This window comes from Papaver somniferum, chromosome 9, assembly GCF_003573695.1.
Source record: "Papaver somniferum cultivar HN1 chromosome 9, ASM357369v1, whole genome shotgun sequence".
NCBI lineage: Eukaryota > Viridiplantae > Streptophyta > Magnoliopsida > Ranunculales > Papaveraceae > Papaver > Papaver somniferum.
Window position 1 is genome coordinate 149,987,198 of NC_039366.1, and position 22,805 is coordinate 150,010,002.

The 22,805-nt window shown below is 36.8% G+C and overlaps 2 protein-coding genes and 1 pseudogene across 3 annotated transcripts; 2 read left to right on the forward strand and 1 right to left on the reverse strand.

Moving 5' to 3' along the window:
- The first annotated feature begins 721 nt into the window (after positions 1–721).
- On the forward strand, positions 722–6,461 carry LOC113310789. 2 transcript variants are annotated; one of them, XM_026559574.1, is made up of 5 exons: positions 722–1,557; positions 1,886–2,129; positions 3,135–3,220; positions 3,472–5,191; positions 5,531–6,461. In XM_026559574.1, exons 2-5 carry the CDS (start codon positions 1,964–1,966, stop codon positions 6,253–6,255), a joined length of 2,697 nt encoding a protein of 898 aa, XP_026415359.1. In that variant the 5' UTR covers positions 722–1,557; positions 1,886–1,963; the 3' UTR covers positions 6,256–6,461. The 2 variants fall into 2 exon arrangements, with proteins under 2 accessions (XP_026415359.1, XP_026415360.1); XM_026559575.1 differs by having other exon boundaries at positions 728–1,557; positions 5,534–6,461.
- A 748-nt stretch (positions 6,462–7,209) lies between these two features.
- Positions 7,210–8,136, reverse strand: LOC113312707 (L-type lectin-domain containing receptor kinase V.9-like). The gene has a single exon (XM_026561443.1). The coding sequence runs from the start codon at positions 8,134–8,136 to the stop codon at positions 7,210–7,212; it is 927 nt and encodes a 308-aa protein (XP_026417228.1).
- A 948-nt stretch (positions 8,137–9,084) lies between these two features.
- LOC113308553 lies at positions 9,085–12,233 on the forward strand (annotated as a pseudogene).
- Positions 12,234–22,805: the final 10,572 nt, after the last annotated feature.

Sequence of the window (22,805 nt, forward strand, 5' to 3'; positions counted from 1 at the left end):
GTCTTTGGCGATCATGTGTTGCATTGTGCTAGTGATGTTTGACTCAAACGTCACGATCTTGTTCGTGAATCGTGATGTTTTTGTTGATATGTGCTACATGACAGGGGTTCATGCTAGGAAAAAGGTGGCTTTGGGATTTCTTTCAGATACTAACAATACTTTGAGGCCTGCATACATCCTCGTTTACAATTGGGAGAATGGTCAGGACATGTGTCTGGATGTCACTGGTGTTTTACCATTCAATAGTGGATCTGCTCGCCTTTTCACTCTTGGATATGCTATTTCGAATGCTCTCTTACGTAAACATAACAAATATTTAGAAAAATGCACAACTCATGGATATGGTTTCGGCGTATTGGCTTTTACCACCTCAAGTGAGCTTGGTGAAGGTACTATTGTTTTTATGAAACGACTCAAGAATTGCCTGGCTAAGAATGATGCAAACGGTGATCATGATAGCTTTCTTTTTCATAGATTAGGTGTTGCTATTCAAAAGGGTGTTGAAGCTCAGCTTGACGCTAGGCTTCCAACTATTTTTTTGTAATAATAGTATAATAATAAAAAAGTATTATTACAAAAAACTAATTGGAACCCTAACAAGCTAAGCTCCAACCGCGTAGTTGAACAAATTGTTGTACTAACCTACTGTAATAAAGAGTTCGTAGAGGTGTTCATAAAATAACAATAATTTTTTTTTTGTCCTTATTCAGTCTTCAGTTGTCCCCCACTCGGCCCCGATAGCAGGATTCTAAACTTTGATAAAATTGATTGCAGCTAACATAATTTTACGCTTGAGATCGGCACACCTGGCTTGTTTTCCAGAGTGCTGGTCCTTCGTCTTCCTCAGCCAGTGGAACTCTCCTCGCGCCATCATGACGTTCTTCCTAGCACAACCCACAGAGCACTTTGCTTTCCACAAGAGTCGCACGCAATTCATCCAACCAGCAGCAAATCAGCAATACTGTGAAACACATCGTTCACGGAGTTGAGCAGAATCACCATCCTTTCCGACGGGTATCTGATTTACTGTCTCGACAGCTTGGGTTAAAACAGATCCTCCTAATTGAAGGAAAATACGAATTGGGCATTATCTGGAAGAACCCTAGGAAAATCAACAGGTCTTGTTTTCGAAAGTGGGACCCAAAAACCCTCCCTAAAAATCAGGACAGTGCCCACTCCCAAATTCTCTGTCTCTCCCTTCCGTGAAGGAGACGTTGTTATCTTTTAGCGTTCCAAGTTCGAACTCGTGTCTGATTGTTCCCAGTTCCCACCCATGGGTCCCGAAATACGAGTCGTAATGTATTTGCGAGGGAACGAAGAAAGAGATGGGAATTTACGAGTAAATTTCGCATAAAAACAGAATGTAACGAACTAAACGGAAAATAAGAGAAAAATGAAGAAAGAGAAACAGATCCTTATGTTTCTCTTTGCGATTCTCTGCAACTTATGAATTTCTGCTTCTGCTCTAATATATTGGATTGTTGTCATAAGTTCTCGTGGTCGATCACCGCCGAGCTTGATTTATCCAATAAGAGAAATTTCCTCCGCCAAATTAAGGTGCATGTTCTTTTCCAATTTGGCAATGTTTAGCATTAATACATGGAAGTAAAGATCGTTTTACTCTTTGGAGTTTTCATTTAATTATGTCATTCATTTCTCATTGCTTAACGTCTTTGAGTAAATTAAGTTAATTTGTTGTATTGGTGTGCAAAGCAAACATTTCTTTTTTCAAGCATGGGTTTGATTTGTTCTTTGAAATCTCTGTCAATTCATTCCTTCGTTCTCATTTATATCTTGGCGAGCTCCATCTGATACTTATGGTACGATCAAATTACGGTACGATTCTTAAGTTGTTCATTTCTTTTCTTCTTTTGTGCTTGTTCAGATAAAGAATCGATAAGGTGACATTTGATATCCATTTCTGATGTGGCTGGAGAAGGTTTGAGGAAACACTTCCCGTTATATGGGAAAGAAATCGAACCGGGATTACTCGGTTTTTTCAATCTATAGAAATTCTCATCCTGGGAATTGCATGTGGGGGATACTTGATATTCTTAACTTCCATCACTGGCATAGTGTCAGAAAGATGCTGCCTCATAGGAGGCATTGGGGTGGAAGACATGCTGAGGGTAATTAAACGCTTTCCTTTCATGCATTTTAATTGTGTTTTGGATTAGTAGTAGTACTTTAGGATATATGGCATTTTGCTGCAACATTCGATTTGTGAACTTGTCATTTTCGTCTAGTTTATGCCTTTTTAGAGTGATTACAAAGCCGTTTCACTAGGGTACATCCGTGGTCATGGATTTCTAGAAAGTCTTTCGAGATTTCATGCACACTATTTCTTGGCCGTATGCTTATTCAGCTCATTGTTCTTTCAATAGATGATCTTAGATTTTTCTAATGGCTGGTTAGTTTTTCGGATTTTATAGGGTATCTTAGTCAATCTAGTGAAACAGTTGGAAACTCGTTACGGAATCCATTTTTCTGTTTTAAGACATGAAGATACATACACCAGCATTACAGTTGAAAAATGTCTACAAAAAATGTAGCGATCTCCTTGAGGAGGAAGTGGTATTCTTTACATAGGTTTTTCGGTTAATAAAAATCGAGTCCCTGCCTTTTTTGGCAAAAAGATGGTTTTGTTGGCTTGTTGAATACAGTGTCATAGAGGTCATCATAGGCGTTGTCTAATGCGTGACATTATGATAGCTTCAAGTGTAGATCTTAATGGATTGACCGTATAACTAGTGGCAAACCCTTGACTTACCTTTCCAAAAATTTGTTATCACCTTTCAGGACTGTTTGTGCATCCAAATTATACAAGGTGTCGCTTCAAAGTTATAATGGCTGTAATACTTAAACATAGATTCTCTTGATCTTTACTGTGCGCCTCTTGGTTTGGATGTAATGCATTTTATCTGTAGGATATAGGGGTGACCAGGTATTCTTGGGATATAAAAGGCATATATGACCAAGTTGTGATATCGTATTGCAGTTGTTTATGCTCATTTTCTACTACTCCATAATTTTCGTTTTATCTAGTATATTGAATGAAGTGAATGGTCACCACTACATCAGTTTCTGCTTGAATCAAGATAAAATTTCTAATTCCATTGTTATCATTTGTGCAGACGCAAACAATGAAACAGATAATGACGTCCCTGATATAGGTGATGCAGAGGAATCCATGCATTCTGAAGTGGATGCCCAAGTCTCAGTAAGTTACACTATAGTATAAATGTAGTTGATACAGAGGAAAAGTTGGGAAAAAAAATCAAAGTAGAGTACTTATGAGAATAAATTTTTTTTTTCTAATCAATTATCATAGGAAACAATTGCAAGTTCCTTTCTTCTTATTTCTTGGGGACTTTTTATCTTCGTCTGTAGTTGTTACTGGATGATTTCATATTAAAAGGTAGCAATTTGTCTATCACTAAAATGACTAGGGAACTGTTTGAAATCCCACAGAGTCCAGAAAAGACTGCAGAGGCGAGTCTAACCAAGAGGAAATCTGGTAAAGCCCGCATAAGAAAATTGATTGCTGAAGCGATGTCTAAACATGATCACCACAAGCATAGGCCAAAAGCACACCATTCACGGTTGTGGAGAACTGATTCCTTCCGTCATGTAGGAGCTTCAGCCCAAGATCAAAATGAGGATGAATGCAACACTCCAACCTCAAGCGCATGGAATTTAGTCAGACAGAATATTCCCTTCCATAAGTACTGTGAGGTGTGTAGCAGCATTAGTACTTTAAAAAATCTGGGTGTAGACCAGCTAGATGAGCTGAAGAGGTTGATAATTGAGAATGAAACTGATATTTCAAGCCATCCCATGCCTAAGAAGAAGGCTTTGAGTGATATGGAGCTGCACAGAGATGTCACCCTTTACCAGTCAAAGGAATTTCTGGAGGCTCTGGAGGTATTTACAGTTAAAAAGGCATTGTTTTTGAAAATCTTAGAGGACCCAGATTACGCTTTAGCCCATCACTTCCAGGGATTACGGGCCTCTAATGTCAAGAGAGGATTAGCACGGTCAGGGACATTTCCTATAGCTAGTCCTACAGAGGAACAAATAATGAAGCGCTTGAAGCTAAAAACCCAGCAGAAGGAAAAGGCACAACTGCAAGGATTGTTGGAGACTGACAACACAACTTCAACGGTAACCACAACTGAATGCTCAGAGGATAGCAATGCAGCAAGTACACCATTAGGGCCTGATAATAGTGCAGATACTATAGACAAAGGAATCTTCTTTGTTGATGAAAACAAATTAAATATGGAGTCATCTCCAGGTACGTCCCATGAGTTGAAAAAGCGGAGACGTAGATTCAAGGATTTTAGGCAAAAAATAATACATGCAATCAGGGAGAGCAGAAAGGAGGTTTACCACCGTGTTTCTATGGATGCAATCCTTCACAAAATTCCATATGGCCGCAGATTTTCTAGGAACACAAGAAAGGAGATGTGTAAACATTGGAAAGAGTCTGCAATGGACATAAACAGTAAAGACAAAATGAAAAGTACTAACGAGTTTGAATGTTCTGCTCGGCTCTGCCAAATGAGAAGGACGGCCTCTCTGAATGAATCCCTAGATAGGTATGCTCAGTTATTTGAGTCCATTTGCAACCAAGAGGCCAAGCAGCATCCAGTTGACAGATTAAGGCTGACAAAAGAAGATGGGTGTTCACAAGTTCGACGTACCTCAAAACCAAAATCCTTAGGAAGGATTCTCTCTCTACCTGATCTTGAGTGTTACCGTTCTCTTCAGAGTGAGGCAACATCTGATAACGTTGGTTTTGGGAAACCGTCGGTGTTTTTGGTGAATGGTAATGAATGTAAGACATTAGGTATAGGTAAACCTATAAAGGAAGATTACACTCAATCAGATGCTTTTTCAGAAAGTAGGCACCAGAAGCAGTTGTTAGAAGTAGATGAAACTAGTCACTTTGAAAGAGGTAGGACGGGATTGGAACTGGGGAACAGCGATAATGATCATGTTGAAGGGGGTGAGAGCGGAAAAGGTGATCCGAAAATGAGGGAATGCAGTTCCATTTCTCTATACGAGCATGCTGCTACTGTCTCCAATAACACATGTTGTAAGCTGGCACAGCCTAGTCCAAGTTCTGTTTTTGACTTCTCTCTTCAAGAAGGTGTAGCCAGCCCTTCAGAAGTTTTCACCTCAAAAGGTAACTACCCTTGCTCTTAAATTATTTGTAGATGTATGCCATCACCTTCACATATGTACGGTTTCCTCTCATCTGTTAAAACCATTCCAAACCCTGAATTATTTATTTATTTTTTCCTTGTAGATTGTTTCTTTCTGAAATAAGCTTAAGCGTAGTTGAGAATTAGTGGCAATTTGCAGGGTTTTTTTTTTAAAACATGGTAAAGACATAATCCATGATAGATTAAAGTTTACCACTATATGAGTGTACCATCTGTTGATATTCATTCTCGCTACTTCTACCAAGCATTTGTAATTGGTCGAAGGCTAACATTTTAGTTGATTTTGGTCAATATGTTAGCAGGTCATGAGTTAAAGCCTAGGTGCATACATTTTGACGAGACAGGTACATTGGATTCTTCTAGTGTGGATAGTAGCCCAACAGTTAAGGAGAATGTAAGAATCCCGAGGAAGACTTTTGACAGTGACTCTCATTACATAAAAGTGGATAAGAAAGATGTGGCCGACTTCAATTATGTAAGAGATCTTCTGAAGTTATCTGGGTTCACAGGGGCTAGGTGCTTGGGAACTTGGCATGCACCTGACCAGCCATTGCACCCTTCCTTATTTGAAGAGATGGAGTATCTATCTCCATATAAAACAGAATGCACTGTAGGTGAGATCAGCGACAGCTATTATGATCACCACCAACTTCTATTTGACACCGTTAATGAGGTATTACTGGAAATCTACGAAAGATCATTCACCTATTGGCCGGGGCCTTTGTCTCGTAATAGCTCCACACGTCCGATGCCTGCTGGATATAATATTCTTAAGGAGGTGTGGGGAATCATTAGCTGGTATTTAAGTTCACAGCCAGAAGAATACTCTTCGTTAGATTACGTCGTGACTCGAGATCTATCAAGGGTGGATGGCTGGATGAACCTTCAAATGGATTGTGATTGCCTGGGGCTTGAATTAGAAGACTTAATTTTCGAAGATCTATTGGAGGAAGTTATTTGCAGTCGAGATTGTCGCTACCCATCTGTAGCACACTCTAAGTCTAATATGCACTTCAACCATTGAAGTGTTAGAAAAGGAGTTTTCACGCATAGTTACTGCCGGGTTTGTATGTATATTTTTATTTTACTTTGTCAGTTGAAAACTTCACCCTGAAAATAGAGGTGATAGTAAGAAGAAGATTAAAAAAGATAGTCTTGCTCCTGTATGTAGATTTACTTTACTCTAGCAATACAGAAAGTTAAGCAATAATAAGCATTTTATTTTCCTCATGCTTGTATGAGTATAATCAATTTTCACTCGCTCTACATTCTTCTGATCTTCTTGCATATCTCCACTCCACTTAAAACAGCTTCTGTATTATTACAGAAGAATTTACCAAAGCAACATTGTTGACCAAGTCATGTTGGCTTCTCTTTAAATTTTCAGCGCATGCTTACAGCCCTTCCCTTCTTTTTACATTTTCATCTATGGATAAAAATCTGATGACTACGATGTCTGAAATTCTTAAAATTCTTAAAAAATTATACTTTCACTAACATTTTATATTTTCTGGTAAAGTCACGTGTTTAAGTCAAAGCGCCTGCATAGTACACACCCCTATTTAAATTACTTGCAAAGCTCTTGCCTCTTTTGTTATGAGCAAGTCGTTGACATTAAAAAGAGATAAAAGTATAAGGCCCTGATAATTGCCTTCCGCAGCTCTGAAGGGATTATTGGATGTATTTTATTGGCATAAAGAAACTGTCATGTTAGCTAGGATCAGGTAACAGGAAATAATCAGTACAAATACAATACAATTGCCAAATCAACTAGACTTAATTGCATATCAACAAAGGCATGAGTTACATCACGAAAAAGTGTGAAATTGTAATCAAATAGACACTCAAACCACTGACTTTGCTTGTTGAAACTAGACCCTAATCAACCAAACAACTGGGCTATTCAAAGTTGATTAGGACTATTTTCTTATTCGCACATATTCAGAAAGCAAATCACAGGAAAGAAATATGTACAGATTTAAAACATCAGCAATACCAAAGCAAAAATGTAGCCAAGTGTTGCAAGCAATATTAACAGCAAATTAGGCTTCGTATGTTGAGAACCAGAAGACTGAGGAGGAACCGTAGGAAGGCTTGTAAGATTTAGCGCGTTAGCTACACCATTAATCTGGAAACTCCACCCTAAGACGTAATGATATGTCGGTACAGTCTGGGTAGAGGCTGCAAATCCGACGTACATGTCCTCTGCGAAGATGGTTGAGAGATCTTTGGACAACGATAAGAGTGGAGTATCTGGCTTGAACGTGTTAACTGGAGCTAATGTTACAGTAAGTTTCTTGTCTATCCCGTCATACTCTACCCACACTTGAACTGGTTCCCCGCTGTTAACATTTATCTGCTTGGTTTCCCCGTTAACGTAGTATGCAGGGGCAGTAGAACTGACAGACTTTAAACTGTTAACATCAATTCCAACATGCGGACCCTCGACGGTGTCGAACTCTATATTATAGACAGTATCTATCTCCACCGCAAGAACATTGTTTGACGACTGTCCATTGCTGGTCTCATTGAATAACCCGAGGTATTGGTTTGGTAAAGCTCCTGGCAGTGCTCTTTGAGGTGCAATAACGAAGGCCATCCCTTGACCGCTTAATTTATTGGCGCCAAGCTCAGATGCAATTGCAAACACAAAAGTGGTCGCGAAGGATACATTACCCTTGAGTTTCAGCGGACGGGAATAAAAGACATGACCCGTCTCATACTTGTCGCTGAGATCAGTTAATCGCAGAAGGCCATTTTCTGAAATGCGGGCTGCACCATCACGGGTTACAAAAGCGTCTTTCATGCCATTATAGGTAAACCCTTGTTCTGAATCTGCTGCCAAATTTTTATCAATCAGTAGTAGAACGAATAAAATATAAACCTTGAAGTAAATGGTACGCATCATTGTCATCTGGCCTTGTGCGACTTTTCTGCGACTCTCTGCCCAAGGAAGATATATAGTATGGATATGTAAGAGAATTTTGTGTGATTTTAATTTCGATTGAGCATCGGATCGGCCTATAAATAGAGGTTCATAATTGATTGCGCATAGTTAGAGAAGAAAGTTCAAGGAAATAATGACAAGCATCCTTTAACATATAATAATATCAAATTTAATTCCAAGAGTCGGTATCTATTTGTCAAGGTTATATCATATATCCAAAGGCTTTTGAACAGTTCCTTTATCCAAGTTCTAAGGCATTCACTAAACAATTCAGGATATTCCCTCTGCAAACCAGGTCAGTAGTATGAACCATTTCAAAGTCAGTCGTTTGACAATTCCTTTAGAACTTGCATACCGATTGCATTGAAATTTCTTTGCTTCAATATCTGCATTTACAAACAAAAACGACTTTGTCTATTAGTATTATTATACATATACCGTAAGGTAAGGAACTTTACCACAATGCATACTCGGTGAATTGAAGTTTTTTATTACTTCAGGGAGCATTTTGGAGATTGTTTTTAAGTACTCCTCCTAATGAGGCTTATGGTCCTTTAGCTCTTATAATTTCTATGCGCAACCTAATATGCTGTAGTCGTTACCTTGTGCTTGCTACTTAAATATGCTGTAGTCGTGAACTAACAAATGAATGTGCACAAGTTGTTCGATGAAATGCATCTTAGATATTGAATTGTATTTATAGAGTGAATTCACCCATTTGTGCTCGAAAATTGCTTGCATCAACAAATGGAATTAAATCTTATAAAGTTTCGTTATTTGGTTTTTACTTTGTCAGAATATGCTATAGAAAAACTTCAGTGTACAGCATTAGGGAGTGAAATACGTAAAATACACTGCTCAGAACAACTTAAAAGGAAAATTCAGAATGCTCTTGCTTTGTTTCTTAGGGTGTGCTTGTAAATGGGAACCAACTTCTATAGTTAACTGAAGCTGGTAGTTCGTGGATATATTAGTTAGTGATCTTGACCATGTATTAGTAACTGGTTTTATTAATTACAGTAATAGAAAATTTATTTGGTAGTGAACTTGCAAAAACTAGTTACTAATCATTTTCATCAATTTCACAATAGTTGGTGGTCTTTGTCAATTAGAGTTGTAAGAATGATTGGACACTAATGTTGCTTTACATGATACTTGCAATGTTTTTCTTGAGTATTTTGTTTGACGGATAACTACGTGGCCTGCATAAGGTGCCGAGACGCAGTACATTTTGGATAGCTGATTGTGCGGTGTCCTTTTTTCTGCTCAAAAGGGTATTGGTCCTTTAATTAGCCTCCAGCTAACTGTAACGTAGTTCTTACAGTAGTAGTATAGTTAGCGATTAAATCTTTTTACATCTCTAGGCAGCATCACCATCTGCTTGTTCAACAGGGCACTTCCACTGTGGGCCCAGTATACAGCGAATGACCCAAGGTTAGCACAATAAGCGAAAACCTGTAAAACACGGCAAACATACAAGCATGACAATATACTACTCCTTGCATAAAATTCACATGCAGTTTCATGTGCCCATTACGGTCCTTTTGTTTATGCATCTGCTGTGCTTTGTTACGGTTCATGTGATATTATGTAACTGGTACTTTACTACCAGATCCAGCAGATCAGATTCAGATTCTAAAAGCAAAACGCCACTTAAGAGGAGAGATGTGGCTGCGCCGCTCACCAGTCATTCCAAAATTCGAAGCTCTGAGAAGATCAACTCAGTGTCCATGGATGCTTTATTCCTCCACTTCTTATTCGGATACTCCAATTAAGGAACCAAAGCTTGCTCCTCTGCAGGTCTTTCTCTCTCTTTTATCCTCTTCCTTATACCACTTGATGATGATTTTTTCCACAATGAATCTTCCTTTATTTCTAATTTATGGTTTTTATACAACAGGAGAGAAAGATGATAGACAGATTCAGGCTTTGGGCTAAAGGAGGAGATGGAGGCAATGGGTGTTGTAGTGTTCGACGCAGTCGAAGCGAACGTCAAGGCACACCTGATGGTGGTTTAATAAGACTCCTTTAAATTAAAATATTTTCAAAGTTAATATAAAGTTTGAATCTTTAGTTTGGGCCATTGGTTTGGATTTCTTACCAAAATCCTCCCATGAATCTCTGATTAACAGATTCAATTCTTCGTTACTTGTGCACTCCTGGTCAATATCCAATTTTGAGTATGTGTAAGCATATTGAAGTGATTCATTGCATGAATTTATTGGTTTTTTTTAGTTAGTTTCTAATATGCTTTCTATCTTGTTTGAGTGTTCTAGGTGGAAGTGGTGGGAGAGGTGGTGATGTGATCCTAGAATGCTCTCCTAAAGTTTGGGACTTCAGGAATCTTCAACATCATATGGTCAGTGCAAAGGCAATTTCTCAATTGCTCGAATTGGTCACACGCCCTCTGCTTAAGAAATTTAGTTATCCTACAAATATAACTGAGGTTTTTTTGGTCCCACAGAATGCAAAAAGAGGTGGACATGGAGCGCCTAAAAACATGATCGGAAGCCGAGGCATGGACAAGGTTACGATTAGAATTCCTGTTTTGTGATTGAAAACTGAGTCCGGGGTCAAACCATTAAGCAATCACACTCTAATACCCTTACCTTTATCTACTAGGTTGTACTTGTACCTGTTGGTACTGTTATTCATCTTGTGGATGGTGAAACTCCTGTTGCTGTTGAAAATCGTTCATTGAAGCCTTTGGATCCCTGGGAAATCCCTGGTGCGCTTGAGGTTAATTTCACTGACTCCAATCAGTTGACTAAATCTAACTCCTCCAACGCAGCGGAAGATCTGAACATAGAAGAAATGGATGTGTCGACGTCTACCCTTAAAAGAAGTAATGGAGGCTCAACTAGCATGAGTAAAACTTGGCGCACTTCTTCCACTGAATATCGAACAGCATCATCTTATAGTGTATGCCAACCGAGCATCAACAAGGAAGAACTTATATCCCATAGCGAAATTGGCGAGACTGAGAATAAAGACCTAGAGAATACTGAAATTGAAACTGAATTAGACGAAGATAATATGGAAGAGCAAGTAGAAATTCAATACAATGTTGCAGAACTAACAAAACAAGGCCAACGAGTTCTTGTTGCTCGTGGTGGAGATGGTGGCCGAGGTAATGTTTCTTTTGGGAAGCATTCCAAGTTCAGGAGTAAAGTGTCAGATGATGAAGATCAACCTTCACTGTCAATTGGTTTGCCTGGTTCAGAATCTGTGCTTGTCTTAGAATTAAAGAGTATTGCTGATGTGGGTCTCGTTGGGATGCCAAATGCTGGTAAAAGTACTCTTCTAGGGGCTATATCAAAGGCAAAACCTAAAGTAGGACATTATGCGTTTACAACCTTAAGGCCAAGTATAGGAATTTGAACTACGATGACTTCTTCTCAGTCACAGTGGCGGACATTCCTGGAATTATAAAGGGAGCTCATGAAAATCGTGGACTTGGGCATGCATTTCTACGACACATTGAGCGAACAAAAGTTCTTGCCTATGTGGTAGACTTGGCAGCAGCACTAGATGGTAAAAAAGGTATACCTCCATGGGAACAGCTTAGAGACTTGGTTTTAGAGCTTGAGTTTCATCGAGAGGGTTTATCAGATCGGCCATCCTTGGTAGTGGCCAATAAAATCGACGAGGATGGAACAGAGGATGTTTTGGAGGAACTAAAGATTAGAGTTCAAGGAGTGCCCATTTTCCCTGTTTGTGCAGTCTTGGGAGAGGGTGTGCTTGAGCTAAAAGATGGTCTAAGATCACTTGTTAATGGTGGAGAGTATCAGAAGTTAGAGTTGGATAAAATTGATGTTGAGTAGGCTTTTGTAGGGAACTGATGACATTCATTTCATAAATTTTGCAGAACAAATGTCTATCTGAAAACTTCTTCCAGGTTTACTTTATATGTGGCAACTCTTGCAAGTGCAGATTTGCTCAGTAAAGTGATCAGTTTATTTACTGTAGTGAGTACATTAACCAAGTTGTATGTAACTTAAATGTCCTTTGAATTGGATTCGTAGATCAGCAGTAAATGTCTGGCTCAGCTGGTAGAGCGCACGTCTCTTCTTAACATTCTGTTCGTGAGTTCCGTGCCCCACGGTGGGCGTTTTTCCTTAGGCTTAGTCTAATGGGGGGATTCAACTTTCTCCCCCGTAAGTGTCGTTTAAGTGTCTCTGTTTCGTTGAATTCAACGAGTTGTCTTCAGTTTGTTTGGGTGTGAGATGGAAGCAACACTGGGACGCCATTAGGAATGGCGTTTTGTCACTACTTTATAGAAATTCAGATATCAGTATCATATAGACCGTTGGATTCATAGTCTTATTGGAGATATAAAGGTTGATAAATGAGATGCCATTTCAAATGACATCTGATGGCTGGAATGTAGATAGACCAAAAGAGGGAATACAGAGATAGAAATAGGAATTATAGTACCATTGAAAGAAGGGGCACCTGTGTTTGAATTTCCACTAAACTTGGTCTTTGAAATTTGATGACGTGGGAGACTCAAGAAAGTTGAATCTTGGATCTCCATTAGAGCCATCCTTGGAGAATATATAGATCTATCTATCAATCAATAAAAGGGAAAACGATGTTGTAAATAAATATAATGTGGATGACATCACCCTTACACCACCTTTACATCACCATCAAACTCTTCATCTTCCATCTTCCTCACCGTGATTTTGTAACTTGTATACACTAAACTCAAGCATGGGCGCATGCCATTAACCTCTATTCTTAATGGTATTCAATACCTAGCTATAGAGTAAGTTATAAATAAAGAGACAATCTTTTTATAATACAACTAATGAGAATTCTCTTTCTTTTTTTCTACTTTCTATGTCTCCTTGTAGTTTATAACGTGTTATCAACACGTTCTAATCACTGAGCAGGTTTTTATGATCGACTCATTTTTTCTTTAGTTTTCTCAAAAATAATCAATTATTTTTCCTTGTTTTTGTGGAAACTAAAATCCTTTTTTCTTAATTAAGTTTAATTATATTTATTTTTACATCTGATTTATGTGAGCTAACTCTTTAGTTTGTCTCATAGATTGATTATATGATGTATATGCAAATACTTTTGATTCTCGATCATAAATTTATTTACCGATTATCATACCTAATTGAGTAGTATTGATAAAATAGATTAAAATTACCTACACAACGGGTTTTTTTCGTGAAAAGCAATCTTTGTTTTTAATCATCGACGGAATCGATATTATGATCAAATATAAATTCTGAAGTAGATAAATCTTGGTTGTACATATACTATTTATTTTCGGTAAGTTCGTCGTGGTTTGAGTTATATATTGTAGATTTTTTTATATCATACTTATTATATTGACGTTATTTTTTTTGTTCACTTTGAAATTGTGTAACAAATTTTATTTGATACGATCGATTTGAAGGCCAATTAATACTGGGTTTCTCTCTGTTAAATTTATGAGAGATATAAAAATAAAAATAAAAGTTAGCATTCTAAATTATTTTGAGCCAATATGGTTTGATCTTTTTCGCTGATTCAAAAAAAGTGGCGGAATCATAGGTTTACAACAAACCTTAACCATTAAATATGGTTTTATCTAATACTAAGCCATTCTTCTGAGAAACCATTAATCAACCACAAAGTGGATTTTATCTGAAAACGATAATGATTCCCTTATTTTTCTTAAAAAAATATTTTGAGCCAATTGAAATTGACTTTGTTTATCAATCCTAGAATTAGATATCATATTCATAATTGCAAAAAATTGTGAATAAGACAAGAATTGCTATATTCGTGAAGGATATTAAGTAATTCTTATCTTTCTGCATGGTATTAATCTCAAATTTTGAGACCGTTATACTTATAATTGGAATACGTTGGGACACAAAAGATTAATGGGTTGTTAGCCTATACTATTAGTCCTTGAAGTGACTTGATTGATCTTCACACAAACTTCTTTTAATAAAGAAAGTGTCCATAATTTCATTCGGAGGTGAATGATTATTTTTTCAAGCATGTAGGTCACAAAATTATTGGAATTAATTTGTTTGCATATTTTATTGGTTTTAACCAATGAAATTTTGGGTTCCAAAATTAACCCATGGTTGATGGAAAAAATATAACGACTCTTGAAAGTCAGTATCTGTGGTGCACTAAAACCCAGAAAGTATTATGACAATATATCCTTGTATTAATCATTAATCGGATAATACTTTACGAAACTTGTTTTCATGTATGAGATGAAAATATTTTCGCCATAATCAGGAGGAGGCTATACACTACCAAGATTTTGCGCTAAGTAACTTGGAAGTTATATCAGTTTATCTCCCATCATTGTCAAACCGAAAGAAAAGAAAACTACCGTTGAATAGGCGTGAAAATATTTCATTTAGTTTTTTCGTAAGCTTATGCCATTTGAAAAGGAAAATCCAATCATGTCTAGCAAGCATGTAGCATTTTAGTACATGCTACAGAAAGTGCTCTAATAGAGACTATCATAATACAATTCGCACTCTCAAAATTAATATCTCCTCGTTTGAAGATGAGGATACTATAACGCCCATAGGTGCTGGTACCAGTAAATATTGAATTTTTTCAGAAGATGCATATACTAGAGAATTGTGTGGGATCACTGTAAATTATTGATTATTGAATATTCATATACAGTAGTTACTGAATAATAATTATGGTGATATAGAGAATTCTTTCCATGTGACTGTCACTGTGCTACAGTTGAAACTGAACTCTGCCATGTTAAAAAAATGAATAAATTGTTGAGCTCATCTATCTTGATCTGTGATGCCTGCGCGTATATGTTAGGGTTCTCGATCTAGATGATGAGGCACTCGTTTGAGAACTTTCTGATTCTAGCACTATAACATGCGAGTTCGATTTATTATTTTTTTTTGAAACTTTTTGAACATGTGATTTGAACTTGAACTTGCATGGTCTATCAAGCATGTATAGCGTCTGATTTGCGTAATCCAGTAGACTGCCAATCATCTAGAATACCGATGAGACTTGACTAGATTGTTCTTTGGTCGGCTGGGATAGTATTAGGTGTATATGTTATGAAAAACGACCATTGAATGTTACTGTGTGCATCGAAAAGGGCTACCTCTTGCAAAATTATGATACATATTTTTGTTTTTCTTACTATTATGTTAAAAGTATTGTATCATCGTCAACTTGTTCTTGACTCTCTTACAACAAAAAAAAGTCAGAAAAATTCAAAAAAAAAAATAAAAAAAAAACCAAAAAAATAAAATAAAATAAATCAAAAGAATATGATAAGAGAGTATGTTCTTCATCTTGTGCTCTCTTAAGTCAGTATTTCTTTACTTTTTGTTTCAAAGTAGTCAAAGTAAATAGTCAGTCAATGCATATGTTGTAATTAGTCTTTGTATATCTCATGTAAATAGTGTTGTAATAAGCAAGGGAGGGTGTATGCCATCGATGTACAAAACGGGTAAGCTGAAATATTACCAACACTTCAGGTGAAAATTCACATCTCCCATAAAGCTAGTTTGTCTTTGAATCGGCTCAACTATCTCTTAGTATTTGCAGTCATGACTTAGGTTGATAAATCAGTTTCTATGCATGCTCATGATAGAATTACACTTTACACTCTTATCACATGTTAACTATTCGAACTCTTGGATTTCAAAATATTTTTTGTGCTGGAATCAGTGTGTGTCACTTGTGCCTTTGAAAGCTAGATTGACAGATCCATTTTGTTGTGAGCTTAAACATAAAAGCAGGTGTCACACATCATACAAGGTGAGCTCTCTTTTGACCTAGAACTTTGTGGGTATATTCTAAGCAAACCCTCACGAGACTTCAACTCGTCCACTAGGGACACTTAGTGGTTTAAAAGGCTTATTGCATTTGCTGAATGCAATAGAGAGACCAGCGACAGTGGTATAGGTAGGATTTCTTAATTTTTGTTTTACTCGAGGACGAGTAAAATTCAGGTTTGGGTGTATTTGATAGGTGCAAAATATTGCATAATTCTTTATCATTTTATTGGCACTTATCTCATTTTGTGTGCTTTAAATTCCCATTTTATGCCGAATCCTGTATTTTATCGTTTTCAAGTATAATTATTGTATCTAATTTAATTATGTGATTTTAGGTAGTAAATAAAGCTTGGATGCTTAGAGAAGCGAAAGGAGCAAAGAATTGTGGTCAGAACCAGAAAGCAAGAGTTTCGCGGAATGGTTGTGATAAATGTAGAAGAAATGCCGCGCAAAAGCCAGTTGCAATCGGCTTGGTGCAATCCCCTTGCAGTTCCACTTACAATCTGTTTGCATAGTGCTTAAAAGAAGAAGTGGGCTTGATGGAAGAAGTAAACCCAGGATCTGACCCGTTTCTGTACCCGTTTCATCAAATTTGATGTTCTCGCTCAACACCAGATCGCCTCCCCCTTTCTCCCTCAAAATATCTTCACGACCAGAAAACCGACTCCATTTTCATCTTCGATTTCCCCACGTCTGTGTACTCAACCACTACCAATTTCACCCTCTCAATTTACTCCATCTCCCATCCGTACACGACCTCTTCACCAGCAATACCAATTTAACTATCAATTGTATCTCTCCCTCATCCTATTTTATCAGAAACAGTAACCCTAGCTAGGGAAATTCATAGGTTGAGTAAAATTGTACCAATCAAGAAGACAAGTCAATCAACTGTCCTAGAAGAGGAGACGTGAAAGAAGATAAGATTATCAGAAAATAATTATGGTGAGTGGGTGGAGATTTAGTGTTGTATTGAAACCCAATTGGGATTTTTGTGTATAAATAGAGATGGGTTTGTGATGTAAAACTCATGCTCGGAGTAGCCGGTGCACCAAGCTCTAGTAGTAATTTAGGTTTTCTATCTTCAACACTTTCAATGTTTTAATTTTCTCTTTGGGTTTAGATGAAACCCCTAAATAAATAGATTATCTTTGTTTGATTTTACTTGTTTTCCATGAATTTTTATTGAAAAGTATGATTAATCTCTGATTGCATATCAAATTACTTTCACCTTGTATGTCTTGCATCCTTGGTAGTTTGATCAATTCTTTGTTATGTTTTCAAGCTCTATGTAAATTGATTTAGTTCAATTTGTGATTACCTATGCCTTACACAGATAGATAATTCTAGGAATTGACATCTTTTGCTGATATTAAATCATCATATTTGTTAGTGATTATATCACATCTTCAAGGTAGTTTGAGGCTAGAACTTCTATAGATCCTTGATTGAAGGGAGAGCTAGTATATCAAATTAGGGATTTCTATGCGTATAGGAGGTGGATTCGAACCCCTAGTTTACCATTTATTGCTCTGTAATCTTATTTCTTTTGTATAATCATCCATCACTTTGTCGTATCGACGCAAACAAAACCCCTTTTTGTCACTGTTTTGATTGAATCAGTTGTAGTAAGGCCATAGTTTCAACTCTACACCCACCTTGTCCCTGTGGATCGACCTGTATTTGCACTATACACAATAAGGAACTGTGCACTTGCAGTTTATTGTAGGCTTGTTTAAAGTGCTACCAAGTTTTTGGCGCCGCTGCCGGGGACTCGGTAGCGGTGCAGTTGATCTAAAGTATCCCTTTACTGGTTTTTAGCTTAGTTCTGTATATATGTGTTTAGCTTTTTTCTGTTTTTGTGAGATTATCTTAGTTGTTTCATTCATCTGTTTTTATTTTTATTTTATTCTTCACATCTTTATAATTTGCATATGTAATATAAATTTAGTTTTGTCATTTTTAATCTGTGCAGTTGATTTTGCTTTGTAACATGTGTCTATTGGTCTAGTTGAATTTTTCCCGTTTGTTTTTTACTTTATAGTCAAATTTAGGAATCTGTTGGTGTTGGCTTGTTTTTCTTTTTAGTTTGCATTTTCTTTCCTTTCCACTTATTCACTGTTTTTCATTAAGCTTACTGTAGGATCTTTTTACCATTTGTAGCTTTCAATTTACATCACATCATTTTAATTTATTCACTTAGAGTTGTTCGTAGTTGAATGTTATTCTAGGCTAGTTGTCAGTGGTAACTTTTGTTTTGTAGTATAGCTTACTCATAGTGCTACTGCAATTTGTAGCTTTAGTCTTTTCAAGTCTGTAGCTTTTAACATTTCCATCTCTTTTATTTTCTTTTCTTCCACTTATATTTTTCTTCCACTTAAGTTTAAGATATCTTACTTTGTTAGCTGTAGGTCCAAAGTAGTAATCAATCATTTTTCTTTTTGTAAATCATTTCATTTTGCATTAGTTTCTTTTCCGTTTGGTGGTTGCATCAGCAAATTTTCCAATCACTTAGAATTTGGTTAAACATTTGTTTAGGATAGTACTCATTGCATTATGATAGTTTAGTTCATCGCAACTCTGTAATTTAAAGTTATCTATCGTAGTCTTTCACACTTTAAAAAAAAAGAAGGAAAAAAAAAACTCATTCTTTGTTAGTAGTAATAGGTGTTGCGTAGTTGTTGCTTTCGATTAGGATTCCTGTCTTTGTACTGTTAACAACATAACTTAGACTCTTTAGGCTTGCTTTCCTTTAAACTATGCATGTAGGATAAGCATCTATATAAGTACTAGTTATGGTAGTCTAGATCTGTTAGTTAGTTAGTTAGTTATTAGTTAAATTTTTCATCACCTGTAATATACCAATCCTAGCATCATGCATCTCACTCCAATTTGAACATTCTTGCATTTGAAACTTGTTTATAACTGCATTATTTGTCAACTCCATCTTACTCTATTGTGATTGTCCCGTCACTAGTAACTTGGTCTGTCCTGGGTAGATAATCAAGTGGAGTAATTCATTGTCATGCTATAGAGTCTTCTCAGTTATTGGTAGCCAATACCGATATTCATCGTCTTTGCTTTAAGTTGCACATTTCTAGGACTGACTTCTCTTCTGATTAAACCAGGTACCTTTGAAGCTGTTGTAAAAGCCAAAGAAGATGAGAAAAAGGAGAAGGACAACGTGTTTAACGAGCCTAAACCCGGTTTCATACCGGTGGTATTGTTTTTCAAACCTTGTTTTCCTCGATGAATGTGTGAATGATATAGCATGCTCGTCAGCTGATTTGGTTGCTTGTTGTAGTGTCTATGCTTATAGCATCACCCAACCCCTGCAACATCTGGAATTTATGCATGATTTTGTGACACTTGAGTAAAATCTTCGCTAGATGAAATTCTGTTTCACTGCACTAAGTTTGTGTCTATTTGAATCTGTGAATCGCTGAGTCTGTTATGCTAGGTACTGTCCAGATCCGCAACATGTTGTGTATATAATTTCAAAAGCTAGCTGTTGAGTCCCATAAGCATGATCATGTGATATTTAAGTTACATGTTAGCTGAGATTATGGTTTCGTTGTGCTAAACTTGAATGATAGAGAAATATCTGAATCCTTAAATCTGATTGTCATCTCCATAAATCCCGGTTCCCCTGATCTGCACATTATTGCTTTGTTGATCAGTTTGATTAACATGGTTACGTGCTGAAATTGCCATTTAACTGTATTGTTCGCGATTCTTGGCCAAAAATACTGTGTCTTTTTATATGCATCTTTGATCTGTTTCCATTCCTTTAAAAGCATCATCTCGGCCCTGAATCTGATTGTCACTCTAAAGATGTCTGGATTTCGGTCTGCAACTGGGGATGAAAACAAATCCATTAGAGAACTTGCTTACGTGCATACTTCACGTTATGAGCCTCCCAGAGACCATGATGTCAATATCTATAGGGATTGTTATGGACATTTTCATAGTCCTGAGCCTCAATACTTGGACCCTAATGATTATTCGCACATGTATCATTCGCCACAGGGAGAAAATGAACATTTTTATTATGCCCAGCTCACACACTCATCACTTTTAGATCATTTAGAAGCTCAAGTCACTGCTTTAGAAATGCATGTATATGATAACTCTGTCACATCTATGTCATCTAGGCAAGTTGAACTTTCCGTTTGCGTCGTATGTGGATGCACAAGTCATTTAACTGAGCACTGCCCTGAAATTCATGCTTTTAGGAAATATAGGGAAGACCATGTTAATTCTTTCTATCAAATGCATGAAAACAACCCCTATTTGCATACTTGTGACCAAGAATACATAATGACCCAAAATCCGCATGGACTGATAACCATCTCCAAGGTAATCCATATGGACAAACTTCTGAATTTCCTTTCTGTAGTAGCCCTCATGCTCAACCATGTATTGAATACCCATATGCTATGAGGATACCTACTGTTGAAGACTCTCCTTCCATTGAAAAAATTAATGCATATTTGGATATGATTCTGCTTCATGTACAAAAGGAGGGAGGGGAGGAATGTCAACATGAAACCTTTGTTTCTCCAAAGGAACTCAATTCTTAAAATAGTGTTTGTTACCCTACTGTTGAAAATTTTAATGCATATTCACCTACTTTGGAGGTGGATGTACAGGTAGAAAACACTAATAGTTTGGACGAGGTAAGATTTTCATGTATTTTTGATGATGATGATGATGATGAGGTATTAAATGAGGTTGTCAATTGTGAAGTTAGAATTGCATAGTTTCGCGACTCTGAAACATTAGAACACATTGTATAAACCTCCACTTCTGGTAATTCCTTTGATCCTCATACATCTCAGTCTTTATATGCGGGTGATATTATTGATGACTTGGAGCTGGTGCAATTATTTTGTGAACGAAAGCATGACTTAGGTCAGGTTGAATCTTCTGTTGACAATAATGTTCCTATGCATGAAAATATAAGTTATGTGTCTGATTCTCTGTCTGGGTCGCACTGTGGTGTTTCTTCTGATTTTTCTATGCATGAGACTAAAGTTTTGAATGATGCTGATGAAACTGAATTGGGGATTGCTGATTTGTTCAAAGACTGTGAGCATGATAGAGCACTACTTGTTTCTGAATTGGGAAAAACTAGACTGCATTGTGATATTTTTGAGCCTAGAAATGAATGTAACTTAAATGCATCTGATTCTCTGCCTATAACACAGTATGTTGCTCGATCTAAGTTTCTTATGCATGACAAAGAGGTTTTGGATGATGATGATTATGAACTAGGGATTGATGAATTGTTCTATGAAAATGAACATGATATGCTTGTTTATGACTTTAGGAGAGTATGTGTTGGTACTAGTGATTATATACATGAAAATAACTTAGACATACCAACTTCCCTGCCCATGTCACAAACTGGTAATCTTGCACCCAACCTAGATTTGGTTTGTAACAAAATTGTAAAACCAACTTTGCTAAGAGGACCTAATCTAGGATTGGAACTGTGTGCCTCCGAAGTCCTCTTGGACTATTTTGCATCAAAGTATAACACCTTTAAGGAGGCACAGTTGGAATGGCTCTTGCTTCTCTGCCCGTTCCTAATACAGTTCATTTTGAACTAGACCTTGTGCATGATGAACCTACAAAACTGCGAGATTTTTTGCCCAAAAGTATATCCGTTGAAAAATCCAGGTTTGGGGATAGCTCATTTTGTTTTGCAGTCTCACTTGCATTTCTGTGTTATTATAATTGTGTGAGGCTGTTAAAATTTCTGCACTCCGTCTTTTGGGTTGATCCTCAACTCTTTAGACTGTTAATGTATGGTGAATTCTTCTTGTGTATAATCCAGTAGGTAATTTTTCTATCTCAAGTCAGTTTCATTTTTCTTTTGTATATATTGTGCTGATCCAATGTGATCTCAGCTGAAAAATGTTGGATTCTAGCCGTGAATATTGGAGTTTAGTTCTTTCTTTCGTCAAATCTGGTAATCTCGTTCCTTTCCTCTACTCAACATGGTTCTCTTGGTATGTTTTAGTATAATTTTGTTTATCTTTCGAAACATCGAGGACAATGTTTAGTTTAGGTTTGGGGGTGAAAAGTGGATACCATGTGATTGTCACTGTGCTATAGTTGAAACTGAACTCTGCCATGTTAAAAAAATAAAAAATGAATAAATTTTTGAGCTCATCTATCTGATCTGTGATGCCTGCGCGTATATGTTAGGGTTCTCGATCTAGATGATGAGGCACTCGTTTGAGAACTTTATGATTCTAGCACTATAACATGCGAGTTCGATTTATTATTTTTTTTGAAACTTTTTGAACATGTGATCTGAACTTGCACTTGCACGGTCTATCAAGCATGTATAGCGTCTGATTTGTGTAATACAGTAGACTGCCAATCATCTAGAATACCGATGAGACTTGACTAGCTTGTTCTTTGGTCGGCTGGGATAGTATTAGGTGTATACGTTATGAAAAGCGACCACTGAATGTTACTGTGTGCATCGAAAAGGGCTACCTCTTGCAAAATTGTGATACATCTTTTTGTTTTTCTTACTATTATGTTAAAAGTGTTGTATCATCGTCAACTTGTTCTTGACTCTCTTACAAAAAAAAAATAAAAAAAATCAAAAGAATATGATAAGAGAGTATTTCTTCATCTTGTGCTCTCTTAAGTCAGTATTTCTTTACTTTTTATTTCAAAATAGTCAAAGTAAATAGTCAGTCAGTGCATATGTTATAATTAGTCTTTGTATATCTCATGTAAATAGTCTTGTAATAAGCAAGGGAGGGTGTATGCCATCGATGTAAAAAACGGGTAAGCTGAAATATCACCAAC